The sequence below is a fragment of the Elaeis guineensis genome, chromosome 13, assembly GCF_000442705.2.
Source record: "Elaeis guineensis isolate ETL-2024a chromosome 13, EG11, whole genome shotgun sequence".
Classification (NCBI taxonomy): domain Eukaryota; kingdom Viridiplantae; phylum Streptophyta; class Magnoliopsida; order Arecales; family Arecaceae; genus Elaeis; species Elaeis guineensis.
This window is the reverse complement of record NC_026005.2, coordinates 60971093-60998813: the sequence shown is the minus strand read 5'-3', so window position 1 is coordinate 60998813 and position 27721 is coordinate 60971093. Positions and strand designations below refer to the sequence as shown.

Sequence of the window (27721 nt, the reverse complement as noted above, 5' to 3'; positions counted from 1 at the left end):
GTCATTTTTTATCTGATTATGAGTTCGTCCTTGTTGCTCCTAGATTGATTTTGATGATTACAAAGCAGATTGAAGGGATACAATATTTTAAAATGAAAAAGTCCTTATGCTCTTCAAGGGCAAAATCATAATTTCACTAAAATCCTGATTTGATAGTACCATTTGGTAGAACAAATGATTTGAAATCTATTGGTGAAAATTTCATTGTGTTTAGACTTATATTTTTGAAGTTATGAAGGTTTGAAGTGCATGAGTCGACTCATGAGTCAACTCATGGCACTGTGAGCTGATTGGCACGCAAAAATTCTCCTTGGCACGCTAGTTTTCTGGCTTGGCACGACCTGTGAGTCGACTCATGAGTCGACCCACAAGGCATGAGTCGACTCATGAGTCGACCCCTGCTAATTTGAGCCAAAAAATTCCAGAAAAGCATTCTCTGGTTTTTGCAACAGAGGTCGACTTATGAGTCGACCCCTGAAGCATGAGTCGACTCATGAGTCGACCCCTGTGACGGGAAATATCAGCAACGACTATTTTTTTGCCCGTTTTAATTGCCATTTATGCTTCCTAAAAATCCTCTAACGGCTCTTTATCTGCCTAAATTGTTTTCTCTTGCTTCTAATGCCACAAAATGCTTAATTTGATGAAAAAAATTGCAGATTAAATAGCGGATCAAACGTGAAATCAAATGTGAAAAAAAAAAGAGAAAAAGAAGAAAAAGAGAAGAACAGAAGAGAGGATCCGAAATTTGCAAGAAAAAGTCTGAGATCAATGAAATATCCATAGAGAAAAAGAGAGAGGATCCACAATATACCAGAGAGATTGTGAAAGAGAAAAGGAAGATCTTTCAAGGAGAGAATTCTTCACGCCTATCGTTTCAACCTTGATCTAGAGATCGTTCAAAGCTTTCAAGAGATCTTCAATCAACAATCAACCTCTTCTCAAGCGTTCAACCGTTCATTCATCTTGAGAAAATCTGAAAAAGGGGTTCTTCATTTGAGTAAAGCTTTTATTGTTATATTTGCTCATTTAAGGAGCTGTTATTGTATTCATCTGTGCTCTAAATATTCTTACTCTTTGTGAGTTTTTGCTCTTGTTTTTAGAGGATTTCCAAAACAAGGAAAGGTTGATCCGAACCTGAAATCGGAGTGTTTTGGGTTTGCTTGTACCCGAGAAACAAGTGTTCTAGCTTGGGATAGCTAGGGTCGGAGTTTCCGACGTCTTGTATTCTAGCTTGGGATAGCTAGTGTCGGAGTTTCCGACGTTTTGTATTCGGGTTGAATACAAAGGATAGTGGATTGAAATTTCCAAGTGGGATCTTGGGGAGTGGATGTAGGTGCAAGGTTAGCACCGAACCACTATAAATCCTTGTGTTCGTGGTGTGCTTTATCGCTTTATCTTATTTCTTTATTATATCCTTGCAATACTACTTTAGGTAATTAATATTGATTTAAAGCCATTGTTTTGTTCTTCATAAGTTATTTGTTGGGCTTAAAATTTTTAAAAACCCAATTCACCCCCCCTCTTGGGTTGCATAGCTGGGCAACAAGTGGTATCAGAGCCAGTGCTCTAGCCCTTCTTTGATCTAACAATCAAAGAGCCAAAGATCTATGGCAACCCATGTTGGAACTTCTCTAGCTGAGGGGCAATCAACAAACTGACCTCCACTTTTCAATGGGTCTAATTACACCTATTGGAAAGCTCGGATAAAGATTTTCATACAAGCACTCGACTATGATATGTGGAGTATCATAGTGAATGGTCCTCACACACCCACCAAGATTATAGATGGTGAGGAGTCAACCAAATTCGAGAAAGAATGGGATGAGGTTGACAAGAAATTGGCACAATTAAATGCCAAAGCTATGAATGTTCTTTATTGTGCACTAGATGCTAGTGAATTTAATCGCATTTCTACTTGTGCATCTGCTAAAGAAATATGGAATAGGTTAGAAGTCACCCATGAGGGAACAAATCAAGTAAAAGAGTCTAAAATAAACATGCTTGTACATAAATATGAATTGTTCAAAATAGAGCATGATGAGTCCATAACTGCTATGTTTACTCGTTTTACTGATATAATCAATGGTTTAAAGAGTCTTGGCAAATCTTATACTAACAGTGAACTTGTAAGGAAGATTCTCAGGTCACTGCCAAGAACTTGGGAAGCCAAGGTGACTGCCATCCAAGAAGCAAAGGACTTGAACACTCTACCTCTAGAAGAGCTTCTTGGATCCTTGATGACTCATGAACTTAGCATGATGCAACATCAAGAGGATGAAATCAAAAAGAAAAGAACCATTGCCCTCAAATCCACAACTTCACCTGATTATGAAACAGATGACTCTGAAGATGAAGATCAGGATGAGGAGATGGCTCTCATCACCCGAAAATTCAAGAAGTTTCTAAAAAAAAGAAAACAGGAGATGAGAAAGAAATTTACAAAAGGGGATCAAAGCATAGAAAAGGAGAAAGATCAAACCCCTATATGCTACGAGTGCAAGAAGCCAGGACATTTCAGATCCGAATGTCCTCAATTGAAGAAAGGTCCAAAGAAATTCAAAAAGAAGGCAATGATGGTGACCTGGAGTGCGAGTGATGACTCAAGCTCCGACGAAGAAACCTCAACCGAACAAGCCAATCTGTGCCTGATGGCACATGAAAATGAGGTAACTTCTGAATCCACTAGTGAATTTACTTTTGAAAAATTGCATGAAGCTTTCTATGATTCAATTGATGAATTAAAGAAACTAGGGAAGAAAAACAAAGAGCTGAAATTGAAAAATCAGTCCTTAGTGAAATAAGCTGAAATTCTTTCAATTGAAAAATTCACATTGATTCAAGAAAATCAAAACTTTAAGGATGAAATTAACAGGCTGAAATCTATAGTAGATAAGTTCACCTTAAGTTCAAACAAGCTAAATATGATCCTTGATAATCAGAAAGCTATATATGATAAGGCTGGACTTGGTTATAAACCCCTGAAGAAACAAAAATTTTTGAAGGATATTTATGCAAATTATTCAAGCAAAAAGCCTACAAATATTACTTGTTTTAAATGTGAAAGAATAGGACATAAATCATACACATGTCTTATTAACAAATATGCAAACACAAAGAAAATATGGGTTCCAAAAGGAACCATTCTGACTAACCTGAAAGGACCCAAGAAAGCTTGGGTACCTAAGACAGAAACTTGATCTGTGCTTGCAGGTGTGTCTAGCATCCCAAGAAGGAAACAGGAAATGGTATCTTGACAGCGGATGCTCGAGACACATGACTGGTGATGAATCACAATTCATCACGCTTGATGCTAAGGATGGAGGGATGGTCACCTTTGGAGATAATGGCAAAGGAAAGATCATCGGGATAGGTAACATTGGTATCACTCCCTCCAAATACATTGAGAATGTTTTACTTGTTAAAGGTTTAAAGCATAACTTACTCAGCATTAGTCAATTCTGTGATAAAGGGTATAAAGTAAGTTTTGAATCATCTGTATGCATTGTGACGAGTCCTATTAACGATGGCATTAAATTTATAGGGCATAGGCATGGCAATGTTTATATGGTAGACTTGAATGATTTAACTAAATTAGACATGCAATGCCTAGTTTCCTTAAATGCTAAAATAAATGAGACTAGTTGGCTGTGGCATCGTAGACTTGCACATATTAGCATGCATTCTCTTTCAAAATTAATCAAAAAGGATTTAGTTCTCGGTTTGCCAAAATTGAATTTTGAAAAGGATAGAATTTGTGATGCATGCCAATTAGGTAAACAAACTAGAGTATCATTTAAATCCAAAAATACTATTTCAACTTCTAGACCTTTAGAGCTCTTACATATGGATTTATTTGGACCAACTAAAACCACTAGTCTAGGAGGAAAACGATATGGATTTGTAATAATTGATGATTACTCTCGTTTTACTTGGATTTTCTTTTTAGCTCACAAAAATGAAACTTTTCAAATTTTCACGAAATTTCATCGAAAAGTCACTAATGAAAAAGGGTTTTCAATTCAAAATATTAGAAGTGATCATGGAACAGAATTTGAAAATCATGACTTTGAAAATTTTTGTGATGAAAATGGAATTGGCCACAACTTCTCTGCTCCTAGGACACCCCAACAGAATGGGGTAGTTGAAAGGAAAAATAGAACCTTAGAAGAAATGGCCCGTACCATGCTCTGTGAAAGCAACCTTCCAAAATATTTTTGGGCGGAAGCTATTAACACAGCTTGTTACATTTTAAATCATGCTTTAATAAGATAATTTTTAAAGAAAACCCCCTATGAACTTTGGAAAGGAAGAAAACTAAATATTGCCTATTTTCATGTTTTTGGTTGCCGATGTTTTGTATTAAATAATGGCAAAGAAAAATTTGGTAAATTTGATGCAAAATCAGATGAAGCAATCCTTCTAGGTTACTCCTCCACTAGTAAAGCATTTAGAGTGTTCAACAAAAGAACCTTAGTAGTTGAGGAGTCCATACATGTTGTCTTTGATGAATCTAACGATCCTCCTTCAAGGAAGAATGAGGGTGTTGATGATGCAGATCCACTAATAGAAGGTATGAAGGAGATCACTCTGAAAGATTCAGCAACTCCAGAAGACAAGGATCAAGAAGATGAACAAAATGAGAAAGGTGAAGAAATTCAAGAACAACCTCAAGGTACAAATGACTTACCCAAGGAATGGAGGTATGTTCACAACCACCCTAAGGAATTAATTATCGGTGATCCTATGCATGGGGTAAAAACACGTTCTTCACTTAGAGATGTACTTAATCATTGTGCTTTTGTATCTCAACTTGAACCTAAAACTTTTGAAGAAGCTGAAAATGATCATAACTGGATTAATGCTATGCAAGAAGAACTCAGTCAATTTGAAAGAAATAATGTTTGGACCTTAGTGAAAAAACCTAAAGATTATTCAATAATTGGCACAAAATGGGTCTTTAGAAACAAGTTAGATGAGCATGGAAATGTAATTAGAAATAAAGCAAGACTGGTTGCTAAGGGATATAATCAAGAAGAAGGATTTGATTTTGATGAAACCTTTGCACCTGTTGCTAGATTAGAAGCCATTAGACTTCTACTTGCTTATACTTGCTTTATGAAATTCAAACTATTTTAAATGGATGTTAAAAGTGCATTTTTAAATGGATATATTTCTGAAGAAGTATATGTAGAACAACCCCCAGGATTTGAAAATCATGCTTTTCCCAATCATGTCTTTAGATTAAATAAAGCTTTATATGGTCTAAAACAAGCACCTAGAGCATGGTATGAAAGGCTAAGCAAATTTCTACTAAATAATGGTTTCTCAAGAGGCAATGTAGACACAACCCTATTTATTAGAAGAAACCAAAATGATATGCTAATTATACAAATTTATGTTGATGACATAATTTTTGGGTCTACTAATGAATCCCTTTGTCAAGACTTTGCTAAGCTTATGCAGGGAGAATTCGAGATGAGCATGATGGGAGAACTCACTTTCTTTCTTGGACTCCAAATCAAACAATCAAAAGAGGGAATCTCCATCACCCAAAGCAAGTACACCAAGGAACTACTCAAAAGATTTGGAATGGAGAACTGCAAACCTATTGGCACACCAATGAGTCCCTCAAGTAAGCTTGACAAGGATGATGAAGGTAAAAGCGTAGACTTAAAATACTACAGAGGTATGATTGGCTCATTATTATATCTAACTGTAAGTAGGCCTGATATCATGTTTAGTGTTTGCTTATGTGCAAGATATCAATCTAATCCTAAGGAATCTCATTTGAATGCTGTTAAAAGAATCCTTAGATACTTAAATTGTACACAAACTATAGGGTTATGGTACTCTAAGGACTCACAAATTAATTTGTTAGGATATTCTGATGCTGATTTTGCTGGATGTAAATTAGATAGAAAAAGCACAAGTGGAACTTACCAATTTCTTGGAGTTAACCTAATCTCATGGTTTAGCAAGAAACAAAATTCGGTGGCACTGTCTACGGCTGAGGCCGAATACATTGCAGCCGGAAGTTGTTGTGCTCAAATCTTGTGGATTAAGCAACAACTCGAAGATTTTGGAATCAAACTTAATGGAACTCCAATAAAATGTGACAATACAAGTGCCATAAATCTATCTAAAAATCCAATACAACACTCAAGATCTAAACATATTGAAATAAGACATCATTTCATAAGAGAGCATGTTCAAAACAAAAATATAATTCTTGAATATATTAGCACTGAAAATCAATTAGCTGATATCTTTACAAAGGCCCTTAGTGAGGATAGATTCTGTGAAATTAGGAGAAATCTAGGAATTCTAGATCCATTTGCCTAAACTTCTCTTAATTATTATCAAATATTCTTAGAGCTCAATTTCCAACAACTATCCTGGTTCCAAAAGCTCAGTTTTATCACTCTAAAAACTTATCATTGAGCAAAATTCCTTCTCCCAAAATTTTGAATTTTTCTGGAATTTATTTATATTTTTTCTGATTTTCTGAACTTCATGAGTCGACCCCCATGAGTCGACTCAATGGCAAACTTGTAAATCCCACCAACTTCCATCGGGTTCATTGTTTTTAAAACGGGAAACCCTGTTTATGAGACGACTCATCTTCTCGTCTTCTTCCTTCTGAAAGCCATCCTCTCCAACTCTTTTTGCTCCAAATCCAAGGATCAATTCTGAGACAATTCTCCCTCCTTCTCTCCACCAAAAATCGCCTCCTTGAAAAAGGATTTTTCTGTGCTTTCTCGCATTGCTTGGCGTGGTTGGAACGTGCCCTAGAACTTCACCGTTCATTCAAAATCCACTTCTTTTCTCCACCAAAATTCTTCTTTACTCTTTTGTGATCCCTCCTCCACTGAATTCAAGTCTTCTTGTCTGCTACTTTATTGGATATGGCTCCAAAGATGAAACTTCCCCAAAGAAGAAAATCAATCCGTGAGTCTGAGAAAATTGTCCGAAAGAAAAGGCATGCTCAGTCTTCCACTGTTCCCAATCCAGTTTCAGTACCTGCTCAAGGTCCCTCTCAATCCTCCATAAGCCCCAGTGTAAATCTTCTTTCTGATAGAAAAGTAGAAACCGGGAAAAATATAGATTTTCGGTTCTTTGAGAAAGAAGGCTTTACTTTTGCTACCAAGATCAAAAATCAAGGATGGGAACTTTATTGCTCTCTTAAGGAAGTCACCTATGTTGATCTAGTCAGAGAGTTCTACCAGAACCTAAATTATGGAAACGGGTCTGTGACTTCTACTGTAAAGGGGATTGACATCTGTTTGGATTCTAGGATATTGGGAGAGATACTTCAGTTGCCTAGTGAAGGATACTCATATATGGAACTCCCAATTAAAGAAGAAGGGATCAGAATTATCTTAGGAGAAGATTTTTCAGGAAGTTTAAACAGATTGGAAGCAAAGCTACTGTCCATAGAGATGATGGTCCTGCATCAGATTGTGACAAAACTATTCTTTCCTAGGAGTGGTAGACATGACTTACTATCTGGCAGAGATGTATGTGTCATGTTTCATATCATCACTCAGACCCCCCTAAACCTCCCTGCACTTATGATAGAGGCCATGAGAGAAACTTTGAACAGATCCAAGGCACACTTGCCTTATGGTATGACCCTTATTAGAGTATTTAGGAGGTTTGGAGTTAGCTGTGAGGGGGAGACACCTACCAAGCTCTCACATGTGGACACTTTCAACCAACACAGCCTGCACCGAATGGGAATTACAAAGACTGTTGGTGGTTGGATCAAGGGCTCAGAAGAAAGAGCTGAGGAGAGAGCTGAGGAAAGAGCTGAAGACAGAACTGAAGGCAGAGTAGAAGAAGAAGGTCCATCTTCTCCTGTACATAATTTCAGGGCAGCTTCACCAGATACCCAGTTCATTCCTGATACTGAGGCTGGCCCTTCTGAGTTTACTAGGATGCCCACACCAGTGTATCAGCCAGAGAGCAGAGCACCTCATTCAGAGTTCAGACTGGCTGATGATCAGATCGAGCATATATCTCAGCGTGTGGCTTCTTTGTTGTCTAGCCAGTGGAGTAGTACTTCTTTTGCACCTGGAGCTACTTCTTCTGATCAGACCATTACTCCCCACATCTCCACTGTATTTCAGATGATTTCAGATCAGTCCGTCAGGATACAGCAGCTTGAGGATACATTCTGGAGACTTACTGGCAGAGTTCTTGACTTGCAGGGGCAAGTTCTTGCATTGGCCCATCCCCAGCCACAGGAGTCTACTATTGAGGTCACAGACTTCACTGCAGAGGCTGGAAGGCTCAGAGGAGCATTAGAAGGTGGATATGAGCTACTAAGGAAAGAGATCAGAGGATCGAGTGAGCATGCTACCACCCAGTTCACTGCTCTACTTCAATCTGTTTCCAGAGCACTGAACGTACTTGATTCTATCAGACTCATGGTATCAGCCCTAGTATCTCAGCGTTCTCAGCCTCCCAGTTCATCTCGTTCTCCTACTCGTGGCAGAGGCAGACGGGGTAGAGGACGCACTTCTGATCCATCATCTTCTCATACTATATCTGATGACTCTGATCATTGACTTATCTAGATCTTAGGAGTTAGTATCTTGTTCTAGGATCTATACCTTGGGGCCATGTATTGACATTTAGCTGGTTGAATTTTATGTATTGAAACAATTATGATATTAATGAAATCATCTTTTACCTATATCTTTGTAATGATTATATTTTGGTTATATTTCAATCTCTGATACATCTATTGAAATATTATCTTCTCCTTGTTGTTGTTTGCTATTGATAATTGCTATATTAAGGGGGAGCAAACATCTGTGAAAAACTCTAAAGAGGAAGAAATTAAAGAATATTTCAGAAAAAGAAAGGAAAGAGTTAACTATGTTTGATGATGTCAAAAAGGGGGAGAAATTAAAATTAAACAAAAATTGAAATTAGACAAAAAGCAAAACCCTAAATTATGAGAAAAAGGGGGAAAAATTAAATTAAAACAAATATTGAAGAAATTAAATAAATATTGAAGAAATTAAACAAATATTGGAGAAATTAGATAAAAACAAGGATTGAAAGATTAAACAAAACTTTGAGAAATTTTAGGTATCAAAATTTGGTATCAGACAGAACTTTAACAAAAAGTTATCCATCAAAAGCAAAATCATGAGTACAATGCAAATAAGTATTTTTTTTATATATAAGCTCTGATATTCAAACTTGCTTTTGAAATTTTACTCACCTTGATACATCAATAAGAAATTTGTTTTACTCTGATACATCCTACAATTTCTTTCAACTTGATCTGATACATGATAACATTTGATCCGATACAGTGTGAAGGTTTCTCTAATATATTATAACATTTGCTCTGATACTGTATGAAATTTTCTCTGATACATTAAAAATTTTCTTGCTCTGATACATTATAAAATCTTTTCTGATATCATTGTAAAAATTATTTTTGCTCTGATACATAGAAAAAGTTATTTATCTTCTCTTGCTCTGATATATCTTGAACTCAAAATAATCTAATACCCTTTTCAAATCTTTAAGAAAATGGACAAACTATTTTTGCATTTATATTACATGCCAAAAGAATCATACTCTTTTCAAGCATATACACCTATAATGGATTCTTTTGAAATTAATGCATTAACATAAATATTTTTGTTCATATATTTTGTCATCATCAAAAAGGGGGAGATTGTTGCTCCTAGATTGATTTTGATGATTACAAAGCAGATTGAAGTGATACAATATTTTAAAATGAAAAAATCCTTATGCTCTTCAAGGGCAAAATCATAATTTCACTAAAATCCTGATTTGATAGTACCATTTGGTAGAACAAATGATTTAAAATCTATTGGTGAAAATTTCATTGTGTTTGGACTTATATTTTTGAAGTTATGAAGGTTTGAAGTGCATGAGTCGACTCATGAGTCAACTCATGGCACTGTGAGCTGATTGGCACGCAAAAATTCTCCTTGGCATGCTAGTTTTCTGGCTTGGCACGACCTGTGAGTCGACTCATGAGCCGACCCACAAGGCATGAGTCGACTCATGAGTCGACCCCTGCTAATTTGAGCCAAGAAATTCCAGAAAAGCATTCTCTGGTTTTTGCAACAGAGGTCGACTCATGAGTCGACCCCTGAAGCATGAGTCGACTCATGAGTCGACCCCTGCGACGGGAAATGTCAGCAATGGCTATTTTTTTGCCCGTTTTAATTACCATTTATGCTTCCTAAAAATCCTCTAACGGCTCTTTATCTGCCTAAATTATTTTCTCTTGCTTCTAATGCCACAAAATGCTTAATTTGATGAAAGAAATTGCAGATTAAATAGCGGATCAAACGTGAAATCAAATGTGAAGAAAAAAAGAGAAAAAGAAGAAAAAGAGAAGAACAGAAGAGAGGATCCGAAATTTGCAAGAAAAAGCCTGAGATCAACGAAATATCCATAGAGAAAAAGAGAGAGGATCCACAATATACCAGAGAGATTGTGAAAGAGAAAAGGAAGATCTTTCAAGGAGAGAATTCTTCACGCCTATCATTTCAACCTTGATCTAGAGATCGTTCAAAGCTTTCAAGAGATCTTCAATCAACAATCAACCTCTTCTCAAGCGTTCAACCGTTCATTCATCTTGAGAAAATCTGAAAAAGGGGTTCTTCATTTGAGTAAAGCTTTTATTGTTATATTTGCTCATTTAAGGAGCTGTTATTGTATTCATCTGTGCTCTAAATATTCTTACTCTTTGTGAGTTTTTGCTCTTGTTTTTGGAGAATTTCCAAAACAAGAAAAGGTTGATCCGAACCTGAAATCGGAGTGTTTTGGGTTTGCTTGTACTCGAAAAATAAGTGTTCTAGCTTGGGATAGCTAGGGTCGGAGTTTCCGACGTCTTGTATTCTAGCTTGGGATAGCTAGTGTCGGAGTTTCCGACGTTTTGTATTCGGGTTGAATACAAAGGATAGTGGATTGAAATTTCCAAGTGGGATCTTGGGGAGTGGATGTAGGTGCAAGGTTAGCACCGAACCACTATAAATCCTTGTGTTTGTGGTGTGCTTTATCGCTTTATCTTATTTCTTTATTATATCCTTGCAATACTACTTTAGGTAATTAATATTGATTTAAAGCCATTGTTTTGTTCTTCATAAGTTATTTGTTGGGCTTAAAATTTTTAGAAATCCAATTCACCCCCCTTCTTGGGTTGCATAGCTGGGCAACAGTCCTACAGATCTATTTGATTCTTTTGAGAAGAGAATCAGAAGACCAAACCGATTCAATAATCCAAGAAGCGATCTCTGCAAGGAAGCTAGCACTTCGATAAGATCGAGACCTCCTGATCAGATCTACCTCCATAGATATTCGTAGATGTTGGACACTTATATGCCTACAATGAAACTTCGAAGACATCCTCAGATTATCGGATCATCGAATCGCGGTGAAGATCTACCCATGTAAAGATAAAATTCATATCCTCTTCTTTGATTTTATCTTACATATATGATGATGCTTGGATTATGAGATTTGATCTCTATGTAAGCTAGATAAGATTAAATCTAATTGAAATATTATTTTAATATTATTCTGACATAAAGTTGTCATGACATAATGATAGAACGTTATGTTGAACGATTGTCCTAGAATGATGCTGAAGTAATATAGAAATTTCTATTTTCGTTACGTAATCTGTATGTGTTTAAAATTTTTAAAATTTCTGCATACATACCTATCGTCATGTGATGTCAATATCCAACACTTTATTGTTGCTGTATAATTCCTCTGTTGTTTTGCTTTCACTATCTCTTTAGTGGATCTATGGTGTGATAAAGATAACATGTTGGTCTTGATTTTGACTTTTCTAATATACAAGCTTTGCAGTTGCATCTATATAATAGTCTCATCATTCCTTCATGTTAATTTTATTTTATTTGGGGGTATGGATGTTAGTTTATGGATTGTACTTACTATTTGAGAGCTGAATTGAGTATCAAATATCAATCAATGTAGGGAAACCATTTACATTGGAATATGTATTTTTAAAAATTATAAAAATATAGGTGCTGAACTACAGGTTAGTATAGTTAAAAAAATTCATTTTTTTTCCACATCATATTTCATTTGTATCTTTAAATGGCATTGTTTTTTCTATTGTATGCCAATCAATTATACAAAAATATTATGAAATCCTCATTCACATTGTTTTAGTTATGTGGAGATCCTCAGATAAAAGAAATGAAGGATAGGCTAAAGTTAATTATTCAATACGTAATTGATGTTGCTTCTATTTTAATATTTTTGTTTTCAGAAAAGATAGAAAGAAAAATAAACTAGACTAAAACATGTATGATAAAAGCCTTTTTGTTTTTTTTTCAAATGTTTGAAAAAGTTTTGGTAGAAAATATTTGTTGCATTCAAAAAGAGTAAAGAAATGAAAGGAATAGCATTAATTTTGTGCAAATGCTTTTTTCAATATCAATTTCTATATGAGAGAAAGAAAAATACAAAAAAAATAAAACAACTTCTCTTTTTTTTTTTTCTTTTATTTGAAATAGTGGTGTTCTTCACTAAATATAAGAGTGTGAAATAGTTGACTAGATAACATATAATAGCTAAAAATATCAAATTCTACATGTCATAGTAATTAATGGGTTTGCTGCATGATACGTATCGTAGCACACCAAAATTAACCCTACTCACTACTATGTAGATAGGTGAGTCGGGATCGTATCCACAGAGATCTTAGTTGATTATTTTAAAAATATAAAAAAAATAATAAATTATAAAAAAAAAACTAAGAAAGAAGCATGAAAAATAAAATTACTTTTCATTAATCTAATAAAGAAGCATACATAAAGAAAAAAATAAAATTATGAAGTAAGACAACTAAACCAAGTTGATCTTCTTGTTGCATCCGATGGTGGATGTGTCTCCTTCAATCTTTTGTCTTCTTCTGTGCAGATAGCGACAGGATGGCTGGAAGACTTGGTACAAAAACTCTAAAAAAGAAAGGTTGATGGAAGCGGATATGTAGCGGCACTAGGATTAGAATCTCTCCTAGATTTGATGGGATGTGGAAAAGAGATCTATGAAAGAATATGTTGTGCTAGGGTTAGTATCTCTCCTAGACTTATGAAGAAGAGAAAGTGGGAGAGAGAAAGAGAGAAGCTTGAAGAAAACTTAGACGTTGGCTTGATTAAAAAAGAGGGAGGCCTTGGGGTTCTATTTATAGAGTGAGGAGGCTAGGATTTCATGAAAAGAGAGATGTAAGTGTGAATAAGGACTCTTGGATCTTCATATTGATTCTCCTCCATTGATCAATAAGTCGTGTTCACACTTAGTTCTATTTATCTTTTAATTTGGACCTTTGATTGGAGAGGTTGCTTCTTGACCCTTGATCTTTAAGTTGCGTTCACACTGAAATAACAGCTGATTGCTTGGTTCACTCAAATTTGAACCAATTTAAGTCCAAATTGAATCATATGAATCCAAACTCCTAATTACCTGCAAAATAGACTAGATAGCATTAAATTTTTAATAAAATAATATTAATGATTACAATATTTAGTGCCTCTAGCATCTTAAATTAAGTATTCATCACACCCCCTAATTTAAACTTTACTCATCCTCGAGTAAAATAGATACATTAGCATTGTACACCAAATTATCCTTGAATTGAAAGTTATTCTAGACATTCCTAACTATAGTTAATATCCGACTAGATTATTAAAGAGGTACTTCATTGGATTATTAATTCGATCTAATTAATGGTTGAGTATTAGCCATAAAATTTTTAGAGATCTTCTTTCACCGACTTCCCACTCTACTCTTTAAGTCCTCAAACTTGATGTGAGCAGGGTTTATTGTCTTCTTACAATTTAGTCTCTTTTTTTTTGACGAAATATTTACATGTATAGTCAGTGCAATGTCCTAACTCCTTAAGCTTTCTAATTGACTCTTATAGCGAGCTTTAGGCCAATGACTCCTAAACTAGTTGGCTTTAGGACATTCGGTGTAAGGCACCCCTCAGGCTTACTAACTCAAGTCAAAAAGGCTACGAGTTAAAACTGACTATACAAGGGGTTTCTTCATATTTTTATCTTTTGACACAAACAACAATGCTTACTTAAGCGAAGGAGTTCGGTTACTTAGTGAGAAATGTTAAAAACCTTTCTTTTTTATTTTATTTTATTTTTTTAAATAATAATTTTTTTTAAAATTTTAAAGAGAAGAGGAGAGTAGGAGGAGGAAAAAGAATTCTAAAGAAGAGAACCTAAGAAGTTCTAATGCTAAGAAGATAGAAAAGAATTAATTAGATTTGATATTTTTAGTCAACAATCAAGTGGTTCAATCAATTCTATCTATGGGTTATCCTAGTTCTAAACAGCTTCTAACTGTCAAGATCACCTTCAAGCACTCCAAGTAGCAGACTAACCGTTCAACTGGCCAGGTAAGTGTAAGGTTGTTGGGGGTCCCTCCGTTGCTTTCCTTAGATACCAACTGTGTTGGTCAGGTTAGCGAACGGAACCAATTAATGAACCATCTTCTTTTAGGATGTAATCCCTGAATCACTTTTCTAAACATCAGTTAAACTGACTAACCTGAATCCGGTTTAACTTTTAGGGTTTCTTGTCCTACTGAGCTCAAAGATTCTTAAGGGTCAACGTCTCATCGATTTTAAATTAAAAGTTAAAATCAATGTAATTGCAAGATGGTGATTTGTAGGCCAAAGAAGGGTGATGAAATCCCCACCTTATGTTGATTAGGGTTTTGCCCTTAAATTTTTTTTTTTATGAAAATATGCAATGCAAAAGGAAAAGATGTCCAAACATGTTAAGTGAATTTTAAAATTTAATTGATTTATTTATATTAGTCAAGTGTTATGTATTATTGTTGTATTCCTTTTATATTATGTTATCGTTTAGCAAGAAGAAATAAAAAGTAAGTTTTTAAATTAAGTTAATTAGATATTAGAAGATCAAGTGAATCTAACTAAATAAAAAGTAAATCATACTAAGATTAAAAGGCAAGTAGGTATTCTACAAATAAAGCGATAAATCAAATCTACTTTTAGGGTAATAAATTATTCTAAACTATAGAAAGCAGTAAATCACTAGGAATAATAGATAATAATAAATAAGGTAACTACTTAACTATGCAAATAAGATAATCTTACAGTTAAGAATAAAAGGTAACTACATAATCCAAATAAAAGGTTAAGAATCTAATCTACTTATGAAGTAAAAAATCACTAATTATATAAGACAGTAAAGTATTCTAATCTATAGAAAGCAGTAAATTGTTAGGTTATAGAAAGTAGAAAATATTTCTATGCATGCAAATAAAGAAATCTAAATATAAAATAGTAAATCTACCATATACGAAGAGTAATATGAGGCAAAAATTTTGAAAAAGAATACATAAAAGGTAATCAAGCAATCTAAAGTAAGAAATAAAAATCTAAAAAGTAGTAAAATATATTTTTTTATTTTATAGATTTTTTTTTTGATTTTGAATTTTTTTTTTTCAAAATAATTGCGTCAAAATCTCTGACAACGGTGTCAAAATTTGATGCGTGTCGTAGCATACCAAAATTAATCCTACTCACTACTATGCAGATAGGATGAGTCGGGATCGTATCTGCAGGAATCTTAGTTGATTGTTTTAAAAATATAAAAAAAATAAATTAAAAAAAAATTAAAAAAAGCATGAAAAATAAAATTACTTTTAATTAATCTAATAAAGAAGCATACATAAAAAAAAAATAAAATTATGATATAAGACAACTAAACCAAGTTGATCTTCTTGCTGTGTCTGATGGTGGATGTGTCTCCTTGAATCCTTCATCTTCTTCCGTGCAGATAGCAACAGGATGGCTGGAAGGCTTGGTATAGAAACTTCAAGGAAGAAAGGTTGATGGAAGCGGATATGTAACAGAGAAAGAGTAGTGACACTAGGATTAGAACCTCTCCTAGATTTGATGGGATGTGGAAAAGGGATCTATGGAGGAATATGTTGTGCTAGGGTTAGTACCTCCCCTAGACTTATGAAGAAGAGGAAGAGAAAGAGAGAAAGAGAGAAGCTAGAAGAGAACTTAGGCATTGGCTTGATTGAAAAAGAGGGAGGCCTTGGGGTTCTATATATTTATAGAGTGAGGAGGCTAGGGTTTCATGAAAAGAGAGATAGAAGTGTGAATAAGGATCCTTGGATCTTCATATTGATTCTCCTCCGTTGATCAATAAGTTGTGTTCATACTTAGTTCCATTTATCTTTTAATCTGAGCCTTTGATTGGAGAGGTTGCTTCTTGACCCTTGATCTTTAAGTTGCGTTCACACTGAAATAAGAGCTGATTTCTTGGTTTACTCAAATCTGAACCAATTTTAGACCAAATTGAATCGTATGAACCCAAACTCTCAATTACTAGCAAAATAGACTGGATAGCATTAAATTTTTAATAAAAATAATATTAATGATTACAATATTTAGTATCTCTAGCGTCCTAAATTAAGTATTCATCATTGCAGTTCATTATAAATAAAATCATCATGATGTTAAAATTCTAAGTGTATTAGGGCAAGGTAGGAAAAACACAGATGTTAATATTATTTATTTGAAAAGATAGCATTCATTATAATATGTATAACAAAATATGGTTCTTAAATATTTATCCAATGATTTCAAAATTCAAATTCAGATGATTTAGGTTGCTTATACTTTTTTGAGCTGAATTTTCATTTTGGGGCCTTACTAGTTGTGGGAATGATGTGCTTTTCTCTCTCTCTCCTTTATGTAGGTCTTTCATTATCTTAATGAATTTTAGGTGAGGTACTTCCCTTCTTATCCTCCAAAAAAGAGAATACATAGATATATTCGGAATGCTATCATTGCATAGCAGTATTGAGAATGGCTTTTATATGAGTTTTGGGCATCCTCCTTAATCTTGTCATCATGACAAGATGGTGTTACATTGCTTGGTGGCAAAGAAGAGTACAGGAAGAGATCAAGTTGTGAGATAGAAAAGGAGAAAAGGAGCTATATTATCTCTCTTTCTAAAACTAATGGATGAGGGCCCATTAGCTTTCTTTATTCCCTCATTTTAAATGCCATTTCTACTTGCTTTTAGTTAGATTGGTGTTGTTGCATATGTAGCGATCTAGATAGGGTTCTCTAAATGATGAATTATACAGAGTATCCTACAAAATTTTTTGTGCTTGTTTTAGTGTATTGAAAGCATGTTTCCAAATTTTGTATGGCTTCATATGAATTTCAAAGAAAAACGGATGTTTATTGTAGTTGCTTTAATAATTATCCCCAATTACATCATTTAAGAGCCTATAAACGATATGTTGTCACAACAATTTTAGAATGAAAAATATGTTGTGAAAGTGATAAGCAATTCTTGATGATATTCTCTGTTTTTTTTTGGTACACTAGGAGGAAAAGCCTGGAATAAAACTATATACAACTAGGGTCTAAGATAGTATGTCCTCTAAGCATCAGTAGCCAATATCATTTTCAAGGGAGGGAGAACAAGATTAGTAGTAGGTTGAATGTCAAGTTACATTTGCTATGCGTGACTAGAGATCTAGTTTGTTGCCTAATTGGCCTCACAATTGATCTAATCAGAGAGAACGAAGATTTTCTTCAACCTGTTTAACTCGGATCTCTAAAAAAAAAAGGATAAGAGAAGCGAAAAATTTTTGAAAGTAGGAAGCAAGATCCTTTTCTTTCTCTTTAATTTTTTTTATTGATTAAAAATGAGATATATATCCTCTATGTATAAGAATGAGGTCTGTCCAAATATAAATTAGGTTAGATTCCTCTTCTAGTTCTAAGGAGACTCTTTTATCTAAAATAGACATGCCCAATAGAAATAATCTAAAAAAATTGAAACTCTTTGGAAGGTAGATCTTGACTTCTATATTAACTTTATCTTCTATTGGTCTATCAGATTCTTCTTAGATTAGAAGCTATACTTGATTAAAATCTTATTCAAAAGAAAAATTTTAGATTGATCGGTTCGTTTCGGGACCTAGATGAAGAAATTTCACCTTAATCGCTAGGGATGCCACCCCTTTTCGGAGGACGTCACATCGTTGATCTCAAAAAGCTATCTAGTTTTAGAAAAAAATCATCAAAATCGGATATTGTATTATCAAGTTATGGCCTCCAAAAATTTAACTTGCAAATTGGCTTTTAGGTGTGGTGGATCTTGCTCCTGCATCCTATATAGCCATATTTATAGCAGCCAAAGTGGTCTATATTGGATTTGGTGATCCTCTAAATCAACAGTAGATGTGATATATTATAAGTAAAACTAGATTGTCTTCATTGCAATATATCCTTTAGCCAAAGATTATCTATTTTGAAAAAGCATGTGAATTAATCCAAGATATAACAATAGATGAATCCCCTTTAAGGTACATCCAAACTGTTTGAAGAACCACCTACTTTATCCTGTATTTGGTTGGGATCATGAGAGGATGGATAAATGTGATTGGAAAGATGGATGGCTTCCATCCATTATTTAGTTCAAAAAATTATAGAAAGAATAGATGAAAAAGAAAGAATTATTCATTCATTCCGCCCCACTATTTTGCATCATCTCAAGTTTGAAGGATGAAGGAACGATGGATAGAGCATTGAAGGATAGACTTTGGCATTGACAAAATTACCCCTCATTAATTTTTTTGATAAAAATATAATACTTTTTCACTTTTTCATTTATATTATTTAAATATATTTAAATATATATTATTAAATTTTATTAGTCATTATTTTAATTTTAGTATATAATTAAATAATTAGATTATCTTCTATTTCTTAATTTTTATTTACTATTTAATAATTAACTATTTGTATAATTTTAATTAATTATTTAAATTACATTATAAATTAATTAGTCTAATTTATTAATAATTAATTTATAAAAATCATGTATTAAATTAAATATTTATATATAAAATTATAATTTTCATAATTATAATTAAATAATTAAATTACCTTCTATTTCTACATTTGTATTTACCATTTTTAATTGACTATTTGCATAATTTTAATTAATTATTTAAACTAAATTATAAATTAATTAGTCTAATTTATTAATATTAGTTTATAAAATTATATATTAAATTAAATATTTATATAATTTTTTATATAATTAGAGATTATAAAGATTATAAGTTTATACATCGTTTATTTTTTTAATATAAATAAGTATTATAAATTGATAATAATAATATATTTATCAAAGGATAGTTTAGTAAAATATTATATAAATATCATTTATCTTTCCTCTAATTCTTTGTATATCAAACAGATAAGAAAATCATTTCCATCCATCCTTTCATATTTCATCAAACATATAAAAAGATGCATAAAAAATCCATCCATCTTTTTCTCCTCCATCTATCCTTCTTTTAATTCATCCTTTATACCAAATAAAAGGTTAATGCTACCCAAATCTTTACAATCTCTACTAATGACATCGAACAATGCCACAGCCCTTGATAATGTTCTTGATATAAATGGAATTGTGCAATCAAGTCAACGACAAGTAATAGATGATATTCAAAATAATGGAACCCAATGTTTTCAATATATATATATGTGTGCGCACGTGTGCATGCAAAGTTTAAAATATTTTATGATTTTATTTGCTATCTTAGTTATGTGCATTTGATTTTTTTTTTTAACAAAGTTTATTATTACTTGTTCAAGACTATAATTAATTATACCATTAAACTATTTTTCAACACCTAAACTATTTTTTCTCAACCAAGTAGTTAAAAAATTCTATTATGCTATTAATTTTAATGGTCAATCTTTTTATGTGCTATTTCGTAATTCATCAAGACCTATACTTTTATCCTATTTGTATAATGTCTACAGCCAAAAGGCAGTAACAATGAGTTGGTCAATATGTCTTGAATGATAAATGAAATTTTGGAAACAATTATTAATTATTGTTAAATAAAAAACTAATATTATTTTTATAGATGTCCTAAAATATGAATGACTTTTTAACGAGCACTAAAAAGTCACCTGATATATTGCCGTTATGATGGCTCTTATAAGCTGTTATCATGGTCCACAATGAGCATGTGACATCTTCATGTGATAACATTAAATTAGTACCTTGCACATTAGGGAATAATTACTAATTATTAAATCATATATCTCAAACGCCTGCTTCAGTTAACACTGGAGCCATCGTAATAATCATAGCGTATACATCACAATTATTTTATGCAAACCCATGTCAGAGTGGAGCTCTGAAGCTGTTAGAACAGTGGTTTCTTTTTCTACACGCACAGAGGCCATAGGAAATTTCTTTCACAAATTACAGAGTTTTGACAGACAAGAAAGGAGGACTAACCAAAGAAAGATACGCCAATACCTTTTTTTTATGGTATTAACACCAATACCTAATTCAATTGGCACTTTGTAAACTAAATTCTAGTCACATAAATCTTACATCCTTTCTCAGCTAGTTAGCCATGTTATTATCCTTTGTAAAAGAATTTGGTGCCAAAGGATCTAAAAAAGCCTTCCCCCATGAGTGACTCTCATGCATTCATTACTTTGCTATGCATATGATCTGAATATGGCCCTAGATTTGGCTTAAAGCCATTAAATTTTGCAGCTTCTAAATAGTTTTTAATAAAATGCTAGTTTACTAAAAATATAACATCATATGAATCATAACCATCATTTGCCACAAAAACTTGAAGATCATAATTGATAACATCCATTTTCTTATGGAGCATTGACAACGCTGCCATTTCTTCCCCATGTGCATGTCCCAGACAAAATTCTTTTGCAAAATCTTAAAATTTATTTTCTTTTCTAAAGAAAACATGAATCTTCTCCTTAAAGTTGGGAACATTTTTCTTTCATTTCTTAATGAATTATTAGTGAATGAATCACTGTTTTGCCAAAAACATATTATTCGGGATGACCATTGCTTTATTACAATTTTCTCAATGTATATTAATTTTATAAGAAGAAAATGATCATGAGCTCATGCTAGATTCTCTGTCGCCAGCTCATCAATCATTGTCCATAACAAAAGAATTATATTAAAAGCATATATATATATATATATATATATATATATATATATATATACTTTTCACTTTTAAAAAGGTATATTATTATCAAAAAGAAGTTTATTTTAACCACTACAATGCCTCATCAATGTTTTATTATGACAAGTTTTTTTTTTTTTAGGGTTCCATCAATTTAAGCCATCAAACAGAGCCGTTGTATGTGAGGGAAAGCCTAATGTTTGAACTTAAACGTTAGGATGCCCTACCGGATAGGATAATCCCTCCTACCATCTTCAGGTAAAAGTTTAAAATTGGGATCTACGCTGCATGCCGGTTCCCAGGTTCCATAGCCGGTAGAAGCCCATTCCAAGTTTCCAACTTGGACCAAGTACGATCCCACGAGGCTACCAGCTCCCGCCAACTATGACAAAATGATTAACTTGTCCTATTCCTATCCCGGTTAGCCTAAATGGCTGATTCGTAACAGTTTATCCCAGCTATTCCTGCCGCATCCAGTCCGGCACACCTAATACGCGTGCTGTCCGTCTTGTTCTGCACGCGTTGTCCCCCCTTCCCTCCCTCTCGGAACCTTCGAGGCCTCACCAATTCCCTCCCCATTTTCCCTGCCTCTACTTTTCTTTCCCTGGGGTGCGAATGCTGAGTCTTTGGTGCCACCGTCAAGGCGTGGAAAGATTTGAGCTTTCCTCGTCTTCTCTATATAATTCTTCTCCCAAAACCCTCGGTCTCACTCCGAATCGCTGACATATTCTTCCTCTCGCCCTCCGAATTTCGCCTCCTTGAGGATTCATTTGTAGCCGATTGGGGATTTGGGAGGTGGGAGAAGGGATCACGGATTGGGTTTTCGTTGAGAAGAGGGGATTGGGAGAAGGCGAATAGGCGATGGAAATGGAGAGGAAAGTCGTCGTCTCGGATACGGGGGCGTGGGCGATGAATGTGGTCAGTTCCGTGGGGCTTATCATGGCCAACAAGCAGCTCATGTCTGCCGGTGGCTATGGATTCAGCTTCGGTATCCTTTTCCTCTCTCTCTTTATATGTCTTGCTATCTGGGTATATTAGGACAGAATTAACGTATAAAGATGCAACTTTTATGTAGAAAAAATGATTAATCTTGGTGTTATTGTTTTGAAGAGTTTCCAATGATATAGATCTCAATCTGGGTTTCTATTTTGAATGGATAAGTTAAACTGATATCGGATCTATTTGTAAGCCTGTCTGTCATAATCTTTGAGTCACGGGAATTCACTTGATTTTAAATGGTCAGTGAAGCACAAAAAGATTTGGTGCTTGGAAGCCTTTGTTGGAAATCTTGAATTTGGTTAGTTGATAAGGTTTCAGAATGTTTGTTTGTATTTAGATTTGGAGCATAAAACCGCAGCATGGGGTGATTTCTGGTGATGTTGAAATTAACGATTAAAAAAAAAATGCTGGAAATTATGAGTTAACTAGGATTCACAAAATCCATGCTTTTCTATACCATTTTGGATTTGTTTTTGTTATTAGTTTTCTTAAATTTGATTGAACATTACTGATGGTACATGAATTTCTGCAGCTACCACGCTAACAGGGTTTCATTTTACCCTGACGGGCATTATTGGTTACCTTTCAAATGCATCTGGCTTATCTGTGCCCAAGCATGTTCCTTTTTGGGAGCTATTGTGGTTCTCCATTGTTGCTAATTTATCAATTACAGGGATGAACCTTAGTCTCATGCTGAATTCAGTGGGGTTTTACCAGGTCTGTTGTTTTTTGCCTGGTGGCTAGAAATATACAGTTTTTTTGTGTTTGATCAATATATTTTTTAACCTGGGTTCTTCTTTTAAACGTGCAGATCTCAAAATTGAGCATGATACCAGTGGTTTGCATGATGGAATGGTTACTGCACAGCAAGCACTACTCCTCGAGAGTGATAATATCTGTAATTGTTGTAGCTTTTGGTGTTGGTGTTTGCACGGTCACTGATGTGGACATTAATGCCAAGGGTTTTCTTTGTGCATGTGTGGCTGTGTTCTGCACATCACTGCAGCAGATTGTGAGCATCTTAACATTCTTTCTTTTCTAAACATATATCTTGAAATTTAATCAGAAATGATTATGACTTTCAGTTTTCATTTCTTTCTGCTGGTATCATATGTTGGAGTTTAAAATTAAACACAATTGAACATAGGAAACTGCTGTTTTAAATCATTTAACAATTGCAAAGCTTATGTAATGTATACTTCATTTAGCAAAGTAAAATTTGTTTCCTGTCTTTTAGGAAAAATGAGGGAAGACAACTTCATACAGACTATTTTATCTAATAGTTGATTGAGTAGATGAGATGTTAATGGTTGGTCCAGAAACTGGCTTCTTTTATTGAAAATGAATATTTTGTCAACAACAGATTTCTTCTTCTCTGGTTTGCACATTTAGGAGACTTGGGGTTGGAATCTCACCCATTAACATTGGAATATTAATCTCATTTTGTGTCACTAAAAAAGGTGGCCAATGGCATATGGCTTCTGGTATCGTAAGGTTTAGGGAGGGTCAGATATGTGCAGCCTTACACCTGTGTGCGGGGAGACTCTTTTATGTTTCGAACCCATGGTATCAGGTCACAATGGAGCAACTTTACGATTGCACCAAAGCTCACTGATAATATTTATACTGGAAATAAAAAAATCATCTATTACATGACAAGTTTACATCATTTGAGAATAATACTATATGTGTGTGTGTATATACATATGCATGTATGGTTGTATGTACATGCACACATTTTCTATGACAGTATAACACATAGTTGTCTGTGTCTATGCACAGGTCCTTTTCTTCTCCCTCCAAGAATGGGCTAGGGAAGGTCCAGTTATGTGGATCCAGTCAGGCCTGGCATTCTTTATTAATGCAAATCCTATTCCCATTCTCAGGGATCCAGTGGGATTATCCAAATGGGCCCCAAGTGTGGTGGATATCCTAGAAGAGGTTTAAAAAGGATTCTGTGCCATTGGTTCATTCATGGATAATATGCATAATAAGCCAATAGTCTTGCTGGGTGACAACCACTAACTGTACTGAAACCGGTGCTGTAGTCGACAAAGAGTTCGATCAACTTAAGCAACAACCCTGATGTATAATAAGAAGTTGACTTCACATTAATACATTAACTACTAAGAGCCTGTTTGTGCAATCCAGCAGGACTTGGGCTGAAGTTCATGCTGGGTTTATGGACTAGGAAGTCCATTTGAGCATGGCCCATATCCAAAAAAAAAAAAAGGAGGAAGAAGCAGACCTCCATGGTTCTTTTCTTTCCTTCCTACATACCTACAGGCTCATAGGCCGAGATTTAAGCTGGCACTTAGGTGGGCTAAGATGTGGGCCGGACAGGCCAACAGGACTGATTCTTGCAGAGTATTTTTTCATGAATATCCAAACAGGACCGATTCTTCCAGTTAGGTTGATAAAAATTCAATCACAATTATTGAATAGTTGGTTGGGGTGAACACTGAAATATCGCAGAAAGCAGAAATAGGGTTTTTGATTGATGAGATCAGAGTATAAAGGTTTTATTTGAGGAAGGAACTATGACTTTTTAGAATTTCAAAGAAAGCAGAACTTAGTCTTTTATTAGATTATAGTCTATAAAGGAGGCATTTCTAAGTACCAAAGGAAGCTGCTAGTGCATTTTACTTAGAAAAATGAAAAGAAAAGACGAAAGGTGCCTCATAATTTGAGAAGGGTGAAATTTCTTTATATGAGCACAAGTGTCATGAGAAGATGAATGCCCACATCAGGAAGAATTTAGTGTCAAAAGAGGGTCTCAAGAAGAATCATTTCGCAGAACATAGCAGCCCTAGGTTCCTAGCAGAACATGCAATATTTTTTTTTTACCATGAATCTTTTCAATGGACAAATGGCTGTGCCACCGCTAATTCATGTAACTCAGGTTATTCATGTTGGTTGTGGGACTCCATTGAGGTTTGATACATCTATTTTATGAATTTGACACTTTTTCTAAAGAGTAACTTGCAACAAAATTAGAATGAGTTCTCTCATGATAGGACATTTGGCCCAATATTTAACCGTGTGTCCTTGTCATTCCCATGCAATTAAAGTGATTAGCAGATCTAGAGAAATAAATAAAGAATGAGTATGCAAGCTTTCATATTCCTTTCAGTCATATTATAATTTGAATTCTCCCCAGAATCTCCTACTAAAATAATATGATTTAATTTTAGATTCTATTTACTATTTCACAAGTGCAGCCTTTTCGGTATGCCTGTTAAGGGCAGTTTTCTTCTATCATTAGTGGACTGTGGCAGTTTTGTTTAAGCATAACCATAATTGTTCTTAGGTGATTACTATATAACTATTGACACTCTTTGTATGGGTTAAGGCTTTGTGGCTAAGGATAAGGTTTAGAGACATACTTAAATTTTTATTGTGTTGGGGGAAGTCTTCCTGTATGGCAAAGATCATAAAGTGGCCAAAAGAGGAACCTGGTTTATATGATCACATTTTGTCAATTGAGTTTCGCTGTTTCGCTTGTATGCATATATAAAATCCTGCACTATGGCTTCTTTGTTTTTTTTTTTTTTTTTAATATAATTTTTTTAATGATGATGGTGATATTCTTCATACGAATTCTCCAAGTAATATCATCAATGAATCTTTTCATATACTTTCATGTTGTACTGCTGTATTTTGTCCTTGGGAAATGCTATGCTGGTTGCCTTCATTTATTCCCCTAATTGTAATCATCATGGTCAATACACTCATATTGACTGCTTAATTTTTCAGAACCTAGAGGATGGTCGATTTATTGATTCTGTTTAATCTTTGTTTTCTTTATCACTACATTTAATATTGTGTTGCCTATGTTAGATTTTGCATACCACAATACTTTGGAAATGCTTTGATGACATTTCATATGTTCTCTGGTCCCTATGTTAATAAATAATCTAATGCTACTTTCATCTTTCTAGACTATCGGGTCTTTTCAGAAGAAGTACAACATTGGTTCCTTTGAGCTCCTGAGCCAAACTGCACCAATTCAGGCTATCTCTCTTCTTTTGTTTGGCCCTTTTGCAGACTACTACCTCAACGGCAAGTCCCTATTGAAGTACAATTTCTCTACAGGAGCAACTGTAAGTTCTAAAATCTTCCCTTGGAATTGGACCGCTTGAGTTTCTATGAAATTGTATCCTAAAGTAGATAGTTCTTGTTGCTGGTTAAATTCTTTATGCTTTAATATTTTGCAAAATATGATTATGCCATCTATTTTTAATATTCAGCATGCACTAACTGACTATCAATAAAAATAATTTAAAACAGCATGCATAATATGGGACTTGTCTACAGGATAATAGACTGAAAATACTGGTGCATAAAGAGCAAATATTCATCCTTGAGGAGATGTCACAGTTTTAGTGATGGAGACTTGTATGAGGGATTAGGTAATCAAGATGGGGGATAAAATTGGTGTCTTAGAAAATTTAATGGGATCGCTAGTTGCTCTCAGTTATACAAAGGGTGTTGTTTTGGTTGCATAGGACCAACCGATGCTATATATCGTGAATTTGTTTATATGGAAACTTCTTATATTTATATTATGGTTTTCTCTGGTAACATGTATAATTACACATAGGAAAGGCTCCTGCTTTCACATGTGCACACACTTGTAAATATGCATCTTTTGCTTTGTTTCTGTTTTTTAGCTGCCCTGTTAAAAACATTTTTGGGCTAGTCATGATCATATCTCTTCCTTTCCACTCTCTTGCAGTTGTTCATACTCCTCTCCTGTTCCCTATCAGTCTTCTGCAACATGAGCCAATACCTTTGCATTGGCCGATTTTCTGCAACATCCTTCCAAGTCTTGGGTCACATGAAAACCGTATGTGTGCTCACTCTAGGATGGATACTGTTTGACTCGGCACTCACCGTCAAGAAGGTACTAGGAATGTTGCTTGCTGTAGTGGGAATGATAGTTTACAGTTGGGCTGTGGAGCATGAAAAACAGGCTAAATTGGCTTCACATGTCAAAGGTGATTGGGCATTGGATGAAGAGGATGTAAGTCTCCTAAAGGACAAAGTAAACAGTCTTTCTGAGTCAGATCTCGAGCTCGGACAGACGAAGAGTTGATTCTTTTATTCATTTTTTGATTTGTTCATCATTGTTTACTCAAATTGGTTCTTTGCCCCCCAGCTTAGTGTTGCTAATTATTCAATTCTTTTTCCTGCATCAAAGCTCCTGGTTGACTGTATTTTTGGGAACTTTTTCTTTCATACCCAAATTATCGAGGATCAGTGTGTTCATTTGTATTATACAGACTGCAAGGCTCAATCCTGTTGTAATTATAATTCTGCCCCAGGAAGACTCATTTTTCATAAAATTTCTTGTATTCCCTCTTAATCAGATGTTGATTTCCCTGTGATGATTTGGTAACTTCAAATAGAAATTCTAAGTTTTGAAAGTCCCAACCATGTTTTTCAATAGTGAAACATCTTGACAGCATGGTGTCATCATGTAGGATCCTATAGAACATCATACTGTTTTTGGGGCCAAGCTCCCCCTTTTTTACACCATTATGCTGGTTTGAGACTTTTGGGGAAATTTGTGTGCCAGGTGGCAGCATATCTTTATTGCCATATCAATGAAGAACCAAAATTTGGCCTTTGG

General features: G+C 34.3%; 1 protein-coding gene across 4 annotated transcripts in view; it reads left to right on the top strand.

Annotated features, from left to right (window-relative positions):
* LOC105060956 (UDP-rhamnose/UDP-galactose transporter 2) overlaps positions 1-27454 on the top strand; it is a 66393-nt gene extending 38939 nt beyond the window's left edge. For 3 of the 4 annotated variants that reach the window (XM_073247604.1, XM_073247602.1, XM_073247603.1), the window contains 4 exons: positions 22619-22803; positions 22898-23098; positions 26028-26189; positions 26825-27454. In XM_073247604.1, coding sequence (XP_073103705.1) covers positions 22619-22803; positions 22898-23098; positions 26028-26189; positions 26825-27184 — 908 coding nt within the window. In that variant the 3' untranslated portion in view covers positions 27185-27454. Of the gene's footprint in view, positions 1-21286; positions 22076-22618; positions 22804-22897; positions 23099-26027; positions 26190-26824 lie in introns of those variants that run through there. The other variant, XM_010944851.4, reaches the window with a different exon arrangement.
* The last annotated feature ends 267 nt before the right edge of the window (positions 27455-27721 follow it).